At 40.1% G+C, this 13985-nt stretch overlaps 1 protein-coding gene across 1 annotated transcript in view; it reads right to left on the reverse strand.

Annotated features, from left to right (window-relative positions):
- Positions 1-5391: 5391 nt before the first annotated feature.
- LOC106596435 (protein ELFN1-like) overlaps positions 5392-13985 on the reverse strand; it is an 81998-nt gene continuing 73404 nt past the window's right edge. Inside the window, exon 3 of the mRNA XM_045715048.2 lies at positions 5392-10325. Coding sequence (XP_045571004.1) covers positions 7528-9936 — 2409 coding nt within the window. The 5' untranslated portion in view covers positions 9937-10325 and the 3' untranslated portion in view covers positions 5392-7527. The remainder of the gene's footprint in view (positions 10326-13985) is intronic.

Consider the following 13985-nt stretch of genomic DNA (forward strand, 5'->3'; position numbering starts at 1 on the left):
CATTCTAAGCCTCCAACAACAAAATGCTTATCAAGTCAACATAATTAGCCCTTGACTGAGCAATCAAAGAACACCTTCATGTTAGACTTAGATTTCTGATACAAATTGCTTCTAATAACATTGGCTAATCGCAACAATTAGGAGCAGGTCGAAGCACCGGAATGATACTATCCAATAATTACCTTCTTATGAAAACATTTACAGTGCCTTCAGAAAGTATTCATACCCCTTGACTTATTCCACATTTTGTTGTGTTACAGCCTGAATTGAAAATTGATTACATTAATTATTTTTGTAACCCATCTATACACAATACTTCATAATGACAAAGTGAAAACATATTTTGCACATTTATTGAAAATTAAATACATAAATATCTCATTTACACAAGTATTCACACCTAAGTCAATATTTTGTAGAAGCACCATTGGCAGCAATTACAGCTGTGACTCTTTGTAGGTACGTCTCTAAGAGCTTTCCACACCTGGATTGTGCAACATTTGCCTTTTGTTATTTAAAAAATTCTTCAAGCTCTGTCAAATTGGTTGTTGATCATTGCTAGACAAACATTTTCAGGTCTTGCCATAGATTTTCAAGTAGATTTAAGTCAAAACTGTAACTCGGCCTCGCATGAACATTCACTGTAGGTTTTTCACTGTAATAGCTACTGTAAATTGGGCAGTGCAGTTAGATTAACAAGAATTTAAGATTTCTGCCAATATCAGATATGTCTATGTCCTGGGAAATGTTCTTGTTACTGACAACCTCATGCTAATCGCATTAGCCTACGTTAGCTCAACCGTCCCGTGGAAGGGACACCGATCCTGAAGAAGTAATAAACAAATTAGGCACATTTGGGCAGTCTTGATACAACATTTTGAATAGAAATGCAATGGTTTATTGGATCAGTCTAAAACTTTGCACATACACTGATGCCATCTAGTGGCCAAAATGTAAATTGCACTTTGGCTGGAATAATACATTATGGCCTTTCTCTTGCATTTCAAAGATGATGGTACAAAAAAATACAAAAGAATGGTTGTTTTTTTCTTTGTATTATCTTTTACCAGATCTATTGTGTTATATTCTACTACATTGCTTTCACATTTCCATAAACTTCAAAGTGTTTCCTTTTAAATGGTACCAAGAATATGCATATCCTTGCTTCAGGGCCTGAGCTACAGGCAGTTAGATTTGGGTATGTCAATTTAGTTTGAAAATTGAAAAAAAGGGGTTAATCCTTAAGAGGTTTTAAGCACATTTTTACTTCTGACCTTATTTAGGCTTGCCATAACAAAGGGGTTGAATACTTATTGACTCAAGACAGTTCAGCTTTTCATTTTAAATGTATAAAAATTCCTAAAAACATAATTCCACTTTGACATTATGGATTATTGTGTGTAGGCCACTGCCAAAAAAGTCTTAATTTAATCCATTTTAAATTCAGGCTGTAACACAACAAAATGGGAAACAAGCCAAGAGGTGTGAATACTTTCTGAAAGTACTATTATAAGAGGCCTCTCACTCCATCACAATAGTAACAGGAGATGGCAGGTGTGTATTACAGATAAATTATTCAAGGTTATTAGCTTTCCTTTTGCATATAGTATTATCTGTATAGCTGCTGAAGCGTGCAAGGGCTAGCATTTCAGTTTTAATTTCTGAAATAGAGAACATGATATCACATGCAGAAGTCAGTGTGTTATATACAGTGCATTTGGAAAGTATTCAGACCCCTTGACTTTTCCCACATTTTCTTACATTACGGCCTTATTCTAAAATTGATTAAATAGTTTTTTTCCTCCTCCTCAATCTACACACAATAACCCATAATGACAACGCAAAAACAGGTTTAGAAATGTTTACAAATGTATTAAAGAAAAAAACTGAAATATCACATTTAGATAAGTATTCCGAACCTTTACTCAGTACTTTGTTGAAGCACCTTTGGCAGTGATTACAGCCTTGAGTCTTCTTGGGTATGATGCTACAAGCTTGGCACACCTGTATTTGGAGAGTTTCACCCATTCTTCTCTGCAGATCCTCTCAAGCTCTGTCAGGTTGAATGGGGAGCATTGCTGAACAGCTATTTTGAGGACTCTCTAGAGATGTTTGATCGAGTTCACATCCGGGCTCTGGATGGGCCACTCAAGGACATTCAGAGACTTGTCCCAAAGCCACGTCTTAGCTGTGTGCTTAGGGTTGTTGTCCTGTTGGAAGGTGAACCTTCACCCCAGTGTGAGGTTCTGAGAGCTCGGGAGTAGGTTTTCATCAAGGATCTCCCTGTACTTTACTCCGTTCATCTTTGCCTCGATTCTGACTAGTCTCCCAGTCCCTGCCGCTGAAAAACATCCCCACAGCATGAGGCTGCCACCACCATGCTTCATCGTAGGGATAGTGCCAGGTTTCCGCCAGATGTGACACTTGGCATTCAGGCCAAAGAGTTCAACATTGTTTTTATCAGACCAGAGAATCTTGCTTCTCATGGTCTGAGAGTTTTTAGGTGCCTTTTGGAAAAATCCAAGCGGGCTGTCATGTGCCTTTTACTGAGGAGTGGCTTCCGTCTGGCCACTCTACCATAAAGGCCTGATTGGTAGAGTGCTGCAGAGATGGTTGTCCTTCTGGAAGGTTCTCCGATTTCCACAGAGGAACTCTAGAGCTCTGTCAGAGTGATCATCTGGGCTCCCGAGTGGCACAGCGGTCCAAGGCACTGCATCTCAGTGCAAGAGGGGTCACTGCAGTCCCTGGTTTGAATCCAGGCTGCATCATATCCGGCCGTGACTGGGAGTCCCATAGGGCGGTGCACAATTGGCCCAGCATTGTCCGGGTTTGGCCGGGGTAGGCCGTCATTGTAAATAATAATTTGTTCTTTACTGACTTGTCTAGTGAAATAAAGGTTAAATAAAAAAATTACAAAAATATGGTTCTTGGTCACCTCCCTGACCAAGGCCCTTCTCCCCCAATTTCTCAGTTTGGCACGGCGGCCAGCTCTGGGAAGAGTCTCGGTGGTTCCAAACTTCTTCCATTTAAGAATGATGGAGGCCACTGTGGTCTTGGGGACCTTTAATGTGGCAGACATTTTTTGGTACCCTTCCCCAGATCTGTGCCTTTACACAATCTTGTCTCGGAGCTCTATGGACAATTCCTTCGACCTCATGGCTTGGTTTTTGCTCTGACATGCACTGTCAACTGTGGGACCTTAAATATACCCTGTCCAATCATTGGAATTTACCACAATTGGACTCCAATCCAGTTGTAGAAACATCTCAAGGATGATCAATGGAAACAGCATGCACCTGAGCTCAATTTCAAGTCTCATAGCAAAATGTCTGAATACTTCTTTTTTTATTATAAAAAGCTGTTTGGTTGTGTATTGTCTATAGATTGCTGAGGAAAAACATTTATTTAATCAATTTTTGAATAAGGCTGTAATGTAACAAAATGTGTAAAAAGTCAAGGGGTCTGAATACTTTCCGGAGGCACTGTAGACAAATGTGTGCCTTTCCAAATAATGTCCAATCAATTGAATTTACAACAGGTGGACTCCAATCAAGTTGTAGAAATCTCTCAAGGATGATCAATGGAATCAGGATGTACACTTTCAAGTCTCATAGCAAAGGGACTGAATACTTAAGTAAAAAATGTCTTCGAACTTTGTCGTTATGGGGTATTGTGTGTAGATTGATGATATTTTTTATTTATTTAATCAATTTTAGAATAAGGCTGTAATGTAACAAAATGTGGAAAAAGTCAAGGGGTCTGAATATTTTCTGAATGCTCTGTAATCTGATAACACCTAAGATTCTCTGGAGACAGTTACATCATGTCTGAGAGAAAAGGAAATAGCTTTTTTCAAATGGTACCACAATTGCTAACAATCTCCTGACTCCTTATCTATTGGACACTTTCCAGTCAGTTTCAGATGCTGAAATCTTATCTGAGATATGAAGATACATTTTCATAACACATACCTGTGTTATTTCCCATCAATCCTCACACATTTCAAATAGAAGTGCTGTTTTAACCTACAAAAAATCGAATACATATATGTATTAGGTGACCCTTACATTTTGTGAAATTATAGTGATTTTTCAAGAAAAGCAATAACTGTGTTCCCTGCTTGTTTTTGATGTGCTGAATACTACCCCTTCACTTTTGCTGAAATATTTGCATAACCTCAAAAGGTAAATTAAAATATCTCTTTCTAAGCCAAATACACTTAAAGGGATAGTTCACCCAAATTAGAAATTACATATTGGTTTCCTTTCCCTGTAAGCAGTCTATGGACAAAGTATAACAGCAATCCATGCTTTAGATTTTGCTTTGCAGATTGGCATTTATTGTCATGAATCTTGCCTGGAGGCAGCTCTGCAGAGTGGTCACTAGCTGGCACAGCGACAAAGTCATAAAATCGGATTTTAAACCTTACCCTAACCTTAACCACACTGCTAACCCTAATGCCTAACCTTATATTTTGTTTTCATGAATCTTTATGATATAGGCAATTTTGACTTAGCAGCTTGCCCATATAGAGGAAAATTGCTCAGTTCTTTCTTCAGGGCAAGATTCATGACAATAAATGCCAACCTGCTTTTGCTTTGAATGTTTTGGAAGCGTATTGGTTTCCTTACCCATTCCACGGTCCTGTGTAGATTGTCAGACAAGCGTGACTGACTCTAAGAGCATTGCTTATAGAAGCGACACAGTATGTGCAGTCAGTATGGGGTTTCAGGTTTTTAAGTTCAGTGTTCCACAGTTGGCACTTTTAAGGTTAAGATATCTGACAACCATTGGGGACAAGACAAATTGATGTTTGTTTTTCAAAGGAGAGGCAGTCCTAGGGCTCGATTCAATCCATGCAGCTGAAGATAAGCGCTGTAGTGCGATTGAAATGTAAAGGTAATTTCCGATTGAGACGACATGTAGCGTTTACCGTGAATGCAGTCTCTGTGAACGAAGGAACATTACATTAAATGTATATCGCGCTTCAGCGTAGGTCTTCAGCGCTACGTATTGAATCGAGCCCTCAGCATTTTGTGAACATAATAAATATCTTCAGCTCCCAAGATAAATGCATGCAGTCACTTCTTCATAAGCACTTGCTTGGATATGTTCAGCAGAGCATTGGAAACACTGCCAATACTCCGATGGAAAAGGTGTTGTATTACAGGATAGCCTACATTTGAATATTTAGCTATACATGAAGAATGGTACAAGTTGCTGATCATTATATTATGAACATTTCATAGTTTGGTAGAACCATTAAAGTATCATAAAAACATGATAATGATGTGTGTGATACAAATAAGCAAGTTTTCTCATACATTCAGGATTCCGTACATTCAGGATTCATATCTTGATTCAGATTTCAAAAACAAGAAAAGAACATAATGAAGATACTGATGGGTGCACCCTTCCCTTTATTTCACAGTACTTTGTCTGAAAGCAGGTAACATAGTATTAAGAAATGAAATAAAAACACTTTATTGTGCTCTTGTTTGTTTCCACCGGTTTCCCAACAATTCTAACTTTTATGAGCCACAGAAGTGCTACAATATGCAGTATAAAAACATGTAGCTTACTTGCTAATTTATCTATAAATCTGACAGCTCTTGGAATCTATTGAAATGCATTTAGAAAAATTACATCAAATAAGGACTTGTCAACAATATCAACACTGAAAGGAAAATAAAGAAAATTACAGTCGCACACATATCCCAGAAGTTTAAGGCGGTTGAAATAAGAACTCAGACAGCCAAGTTACCTCTTGTATCCACTCAAAAATAGTGTATTGATAATATACAAATCCAGCGGCAGAAGTTTAGTTCAGGCATTCATGGGATATTATTTAATAGTTAACCATGGCATGTTGATATACCTCTGATTGGTGATGTCTAATTTACAAAAGTGTCATAACAGCCACACAATATAGGAAAATATCCTTCAACAAGAGCCTTCAGTGAAACCAACAACTTTGCTGTTTTTTACTTTGTTGGCTGAGAATTGCAGACAAATATAAAATATGATAAGTTATGGGAAATATATTAATTGATATAGATGTAGAGACAAAGGAAACTGGAGATTATGGTTGTAAATAGCAAATAAAAAAAATCTCTGAAATAAAATGAAAAAGCTGCCATATACAGATTTCATCATCTATATTGTACATTCATCCATCGGGCCATAGGACAGATATTCCAGTAGAGAATGTGAACTGCATTCTCAGCATTCTGCCTAAACAACAGGTGGGAAACTAAAGGTGCCTTCTGTGGAAAATATTGGTAATATAAAGATGAATGGTCAATTACACTTTCAACAAAAGTAACTCTTAAAATGTTTTGGCTCTTTGAAACACAGTAGAACAAATTCAAATTATATGCATATGGAACCTGATTTACTATGTTCACACATATCTAAGACCAGTGTTTCCCAACCCCCAACTGTACCTATTTTTGTTGTAGCCCTGGACAACCACACCTGATTCTACTTATCAACTAATCATCAAGCCCTTGACAAGTTGAATCAGGGGTTTTAGTGCTGGGCTACAACTAAAATGTGTGCTGTTGGAGGTACTTGAGGACCGGAGTTGGGAAACACTTTCTTAGACCATGCAGAAAGAAAATGTAAACACTTCAGCTTTTTCTACTTTGGTTCTAAAGATATGACTAATGGCTCACAATGCCGATGCCTAAGACAGACCATCAGCATCAGAATAATACAATGAACTGTCTTATGTGGAATATTACATTTAGAAAATTCCAGCCTTTTAATATTGTGCAATTTGTTTAGTGGCCTCTAAAATGTATTATGTGATAGTGCTGTAAATAGGGGAAGGGAAAGTTAAGTGGTCTGGGTAACATAATACCAATTATCTGACCAGTGTAACGTTTATCAGTTAGGACACGGAAATCATTAGAAAACAAATAAAGTAGCTGTCTTTGAAATCCATGGACTAAACCTGAATCAAACATAATTTTTGAAATCTTATTAACAGAAAACATTGCAGACATAGAAACTGTATCAGTACATAGTTCCATTGTAGAATGAAATATATGTGGGGAGAAAAAATGTTCTTTTTCGTATGATTGTTCAGTAGTTCTTCAAGAAAAATATTGAGGATTCAATAGACATGTTTTTCAATATTTGTTACAGTATTTTCTCAAAGTACACAACAGCAAATCCACTGTCACAGGACTTGGCCATGCGATACCCAAATACCTATAATCCATTGCAACATATAATATGTATATTCTTAATTTGCAATATGTTTTCTTCTTGAAACGTTAGATTACAGTTTATTCCCATAAATTCCATACATAATGTGACAAATTTAAGATGGTCATTTCCAAGATGGTCATTTCCAAGGTTCTTTTCCTATTTTACTCACAGTCAAAATATGTTGCTATATATACGTTTAAGTAGTTGATCGCAATATGGAAGTATCCATCCAATCAATAGTGAGTTTCACATATAAGGTTTCTGTGTCATTTCTGAAAGTTGTGGTCCAGTAGAAAATACTTGGAGAGATTAAGATTTCTGTTGAGCAGATACACCTTTCCAGTAGTCTAAAATGTCATGCAGGTCCTCATCCTTGGCAAACTGCACTTTTTTACGTAGCGCATGCCCTGCAGCCATGTACTCGTCCTCGTCTTTGTGCCGTTTGCCACGGAGTTTGAAGCGCTCCCAGATAGTGTGATGAGGTTTGCAGTAGTACTCAGGACTGGAGGAGTAGCTGAGGTTATGGTACTGAGGTGAGAGCGGAGAGTACGCCATGTCTCTGGGGCGGGGCCGAGTTAGGGGCTCCAGGATGGAGGGCTTGTGGCTTCCGGGCCCTTCCAGCTCCTCGATCTGCAGCTGGTGGCTGTCGGGATAGGAGTGCCGGTGCTCATTGTACTGCCTGATCTTCTCCGCCTCTGCCCTAAGGATGGCAGCGGCTGGCGTTACAGTGAGGATGGTCTCACCCATTGGCGAGGTCTTCTCTATGTACTTGGACTCTGAGCGGTAAGGCCTTGGGCTCCGCATTGGACCTCCAGTGGCAGTGCTGGGCCGCTTTGGCGGGACATCCGAGGTGTGGTGCCTCTGTAACGAGTGGTGGTAGCTGTCCTTATACACTGGGGACAGGAAGCCAGACTTGCTCTGCGGCTGCTCTGATATTAGGACCAGCTGGGGTTCCTGGGTGGACACAGCTCCTGATTTCACCCCTTGAAAAGATGTGGATTCTGACTTCAGAGCATCGATACAGTTGTTAATGATCTGATTAACCTTATCCACCTCTTTTGCAATGGTTGAAATCTCAGCTACTGACCCTTGGCTGTTCCCAGGCATGGACATCCCAGGCATGGACATCTCACACTCTCTGCGTTCATGGTGGTCCCCGGTTCCTCGCACCTCTATGTAACTTCCCTTGGCCATTTTAGGCGTGTCATCTCTTATCTCCTGCAGTTTGTACTGCTCCATTTCACTACCAGATGGTAGGTATGGCATGCGGGACATACTCTCCCCACCCATCATTTGCTTCTGTGACATCCTGGAAATGGTTCCCCCTTCAAGCTCTTGTCCATATTTTAGTTCAATTATACTTTTCTTTAGGCTGCCTGCCTTTTTGTGCTTTTCATCTTGCTGACGTTTTTTACGCAAGCAATAGTAGACCACCCCTAGGACAATCACCATACTAAAGAGACAACCTAGGATGGTCATAATGTAGTGGGTAGCTGTTGCATGGTTTTGTGATCTCTCTTTCCCATTCCAGGGTCCTGTGGAGACTGCCAGACAAGTATGATTGAATCTAAGATTATTCTTTATAGAAGCGACACAGTACGTGTATTCAGTATGTGGTTTCAGGTTTTTAAGTTCAATGTCCTCATTCTGAATTTTGAGGTTTTGAATATCAGTGAAAAAGCTGTTATTGTAGAGAACCAGGCTGTACATCTTCTTGAAGGGATGGGGGATCTGAACAGTGATGGTGGCGCTTGTTTTAGAGACTTGCTTCAGCTTCATACTGGGTTTTACATCCACATTAATCACCGTTGGGTTGATACTCATACTCTCATCTGGCTCAGTTCCGGAGGGACAGTCCTCCAGCCCACAGGGAGTGTAGTCTGGTGGGAGTGTGGTGGTCTCAGGAGGCACAGGTATGTACGGCGTCACATAGTCGTCTGTACACACAGTGGAGAGCATATGGAGGGCATTCCGAAAAGTCGGGTTGTTAGGGTTCTGGCTGAGCAGACTGTAGCCAGAGACACCTGATGGGGAGTCACAGACCATCCGTTCATTTGTCCTGTTGGGGAATGCAGAGAGCCACTTCACAAAGCCAAGTAGTTCACAGGAACAGTTGAAAGGGTTGGTGTACAGCTCACAGGTAGTCAGTTTAGTCAGGCTGGTAAACGTGGTCCCATCTAGCTGCTGGATACGGTTCATGGAGAGGTCGATGTTTTCCAGGCTATAGCACTCCAAAAAGGCATTGGGTGTCACAGTCTCAATCAGATTGGCCTGGAGGTAGAGGTACTGCAGCTTGCCCAAACCCCTGAGGATGCCCTCAGTAAGGTTACGGAGTTTGTTGAAGCCTAACTGAAGGACCTGTAAGTTGAACTGGGCAGAAAAGGCCCCGTCATCTATGTAGTTGATCTCATTCTTGGTCAGGTTTAGGTAGGTCAGGTTGGCGAAGCGGCTGAGGGCAGAGAAATGGATACTTTTGATCTTGTTTTCATTGAGCCGAAGGTCCACAATGGTGCTGTTGATATGCGTGGGGATGGCCTCGTATGGAGGCTGGTTTTGGCTGCAGATGGCCAGCCACACAAAACCCTTCTCGCCTTCGATGAGCCAGCAGTCCCCATTGACTCTGCCTATATGGGTAAAATATACTATGGCCACAGACCAGAAAAAGGCACTCATTACCATAGCTCCACCGCAGGCCATTGGTGCTCCTCTTGATGTCATGGGCAGGGCCCAAAAGCTCTAAGACGGGAACACCACTGTGGTTTCTAAAGATGCTGAACTGAACTCTTTGTAATCTAGCTGGACTTTCAAGTGTTCTCCTCAGCGAGGACAATCAATATATTGGCCTTCTGTCCAGGGAAGGATAATTCGGTCCCAATGTTCCAGCCATTTACAAAAAGATGTTGGGCATGTGCATTTAGACCAGCATCCATCCAATGACTTTAACCTGGAGTGAAGTTCTAGAGATGGTTCGCTGAGATTCAGTATTTCACCACCTCAGATTGTCTTGTGCTTATTTCCCCAGGGATAACATCGTTGATCGGTCTCATCCTATTGTTTCTTCCTCTGTCTTTCTTGCTGGGTGGCATTCATGGGCTCAGAGGAACTCCCTGTGAAGAAAAGAGAAGCAGGCACACGTTAGGGGAATCAACAACTGCTTGAATGTGAGGTTTGCAATTTGAATATAACCACATTTACACCACTTCGTTTAAAAAGTATATATTTTTTTGGCCAGAAATATTCAAAATACATGCCATGCTGCACAAGTAGAATGATATTTCTCCTTTATAGACCATTTGTAGCAGTCAAATAACATGTTGCCCAATCTGTATTTTATATTCTACATTCTAATCATCTGTCATGTATACTGCACAAATGGATCCAAATAATCAAGACACATTTTGTTTTACACGTTAAGTAAAAATAGCAAATATCATTTTAAAGGCAAAATAGGATTAATGTGTATGCTTCCTCTTTCATTGCCATCCAATTATTTTGTACACAATTTCAGAGGTGCTTTGCGTTCCCTGTGGCATATTGCTATTAAAGGAAACCTTTGGCCAATTACAACTTGACAGGTTGGGGAAAGCAGGGTCCCTATTTTCACACCATTAACCCGGGGACTGTCAAACACAACTGAGTCCAACTAATGTTTAGATGCAGCATTCAATTAATTAATTACTCTGCACCATACTAAAATGTCTTCTCAAGAACCTTATAGATGTTTTAATTTGACAACAGAAATATAACATAATGGCTTTCAGTGCCATGGATGTGTCTCTTTAACATCTTACGGTAACTACTGAGGATACAAACCGTGAACCAAAAATAGCAAGCTGTTCATTGTCAATTTAACCCTGTCAGATAGCTCCCCTGGGAAATTGCAGTGTTCCATTGGGTCTGGTTAAATAATTGGACCCAATCAATTTTATCAACAGCCCAAGGTTTCTGAATAAAGTTGATAGCTGCAGGAGAAAACCTTGGAGCTGGGTGTGTAGCCTATAGATCCTGGTTTTATGGAGCGGTATTAATGAATTATTAGTCATAAACAGCAGGTGACCTCAGCATGGGAGGTGCTGAGAGGAATGAACGTCAAATGTTTAAGCATATGAGTCATTCTCATAATAGTCTTAGGTAATAAGTTGCACCACGGTCGACCAGCACAGCCATGGTCATAATCAGCAGCAGTGGCCAGCGAGGAACACTGAGACACTTCGTCTTCCTGGAACAATACTTTTGTGTTTGGACTATGAATTGCATACACTAGTTCTATTCAAAGAACTACCTTATAACTTTGATATTCCCACCATACTAAATCATGATGCTTTTTCCATTTCTTAGCGGATTTCATTGTGCTGAATATAAAAAAAAATATGGGATAGGCTATTGCACGTGCCAATTACGATATTGATTTATATGTTATGACTGCATGCCAAACATAAAAGTGTTTGTTCTCCTTTTTGATAATAAGAACTGAGGCTACAAAATGCCTATGGAGGAATGAAAATGATTTACTGCACGCCAGACATTTCTGAGTGAGAGGGGAAACATTTAATCTGCATTCACTAATGTGTAGTCAATACATCTTGCTGACCCAAGGCCTACAGTATACTTCATTGTCAGTGGCACCTAGTATTGCTTTTTTATCCAGACCTGAGCCACTTAACTAGCTTTCAAATCAGATTGGACTCAGTCAGTTATTCATTTTTCATTGTTAAAATTCAATATGATGGCAAACATAGCCACAGAAGGAATGCTCACCACCAAGGCAGGGGTCTCAGCTCAGAGCGATGAATTACATGTTCTCTTCTCCGGTCCACTTAAAGCAGCCCAGACATCTCAGAGGGAGATATTTGTTTAGACCTCACAGAGATGTGTAGGCTACTGTACAGAACAACACCTAGTACCTCGTCTGCCATGCTTACTGCTGTCACACTTGAACATTTCTAAGAACAATGAGAATCAAGAAGACAACCAACCTCTAACCTGCAAAGACAGAGAGGGATTTGTGTATATTCATAATTTAACAAAGCCAATGAGAGATGTTTCAATTATGAAAATTATGTTTATGAGGAGAAGTCATTTCTTTTTCATATTATACATATTATTCATATTAAGACCTGGAAGGATTCCTGCTGTTTTTTTTAAAGAAGAAAGCAAATCAAATTTTAATCCAATCTAATCCAATATATTAGAAATACAAGTTACTGTTCGAGAAATGGTACTTGTGGACTTCCCTTAAGTAACATCAAATATTCAACTCTTCTAGATCCGGGGACTGTGTTATTACAGCCATTAATTCATTGTGAATGGTGTGGGAGTGACTGACCATGAAAGTGGGCTGGAAACACAAGTGATGGATAGGTTAATCATAGAGGACAGCAGTTGAATACTTTAAACCCAGAGGTATGTGGTGTGCGCCCTCATCACTAGCCTCTCTTAGCCCTCTGATGCATCTGCTGACACAGGCCAGTGGATGCGTTGCCTTGTGGGAGGCCACAGAGGGTGAGAAGAAAGGTGTCCCTAGGTGGTAGAGGACATAGGCCTTTACATAAAGGGGACAATCATGTTGCTACAACAGGATAATTGTGACAGTTTATTGCCGAGGGAATACACCTCAAATTGGAACCGTGGACCTAAGGTCATTCCAGAAGTCTGTTGACCTTTTGTGTGGTCTGCCCACCATGCTCCAATTAGGCCTAAACAAATGTTGTGTTGCCATCTAGCATTGCTATCATCAATGAGGAAGTGAGCATATGTTTTCAGGAAGTCAAAATAACTAACAGCCATACCATGATCTCTAGGGCACAATACTGAACTGTTCATATTCAAAAACAAAACTGTCCACATTCCACGAACTAAAGGACAATATGAATACAATTTCCATTGTTTAGTATTCTCTTACTGTACAGTGTACATGATGCTGGCTTGATTCTAATGGGAATCACTGATAATAGAGGAAGTATGTCCATTGTTCAACATAAACCTATTCAGGACTACACTGGTCAGCATGTTTGCACATAAGTGCTGATTGGTACAGAAACAGGGTTGTTGAGGCTAAGATTAATCACTATGTATTACTGACACAGTCATCAGTCAGTGGAAAAGTTCCAGTGTTTTCATTTTCTAAATATGCCTTACCTTGAAAAGAACATTTGTTATATCCGTGCAATGATTCATTATACTCTTAGCACCTTTCATTCAAATCACTGAGTCAAGCTACTTCTACAAGTAATATGCTTTTTCCATTTTAATGGAGATGTTTAAGCCTAACTAAAACAAAAGAGCGGAGCCATTCATAGAGCTGTCTTGTATGGGGGGAAAGCATACTGTGGCTATGGATGAGTTCTGACAGTAAATATGTACTATTGGATCAGAGGGAGCAGTGCTGAAGTAACCTACTGAGGGACTGTTTGTTTTGCTTGGATTTGTATGAGCCCTGAGGGAGAGATTACACATAAATCTAAACCCCAGCTTTGTCTACTCGTGCCTGTGTTATGTGTGAATCGTAAACCCGATACATTTGAATACTAAATTAGGAAGCACACTGTAATACAGCACAGTAGCAAACTGGGTTGTCTCCCATTCTCATATTTCTGCAAACTCACCATTCCCATACACAGTCTGTCTCCACACATACTAAAGATCCTCCATTTTGGGCATGTGTTTTGTGGGGGACTTCGAAGCAGTTACAATAAATTACTTAGTTTCCATTGAGCTTGGGGATGTCTTGAGGCAGTAATGCTGTGAGCTGCTCAACATAAAATGTT

This window comes from Salmo salar, chromosome 03 (assembly GCF_965601325.2).
Source record: "Salmo salar chromosome 03, fSalSal1, whole genome shotgun sequence".
Taxonomy (NCBI): Eukaryota; Metazoa; Chordata; class Actinopteri; order Salmoniformes; family Salmonidae; genus Salmo; species Salmo salar.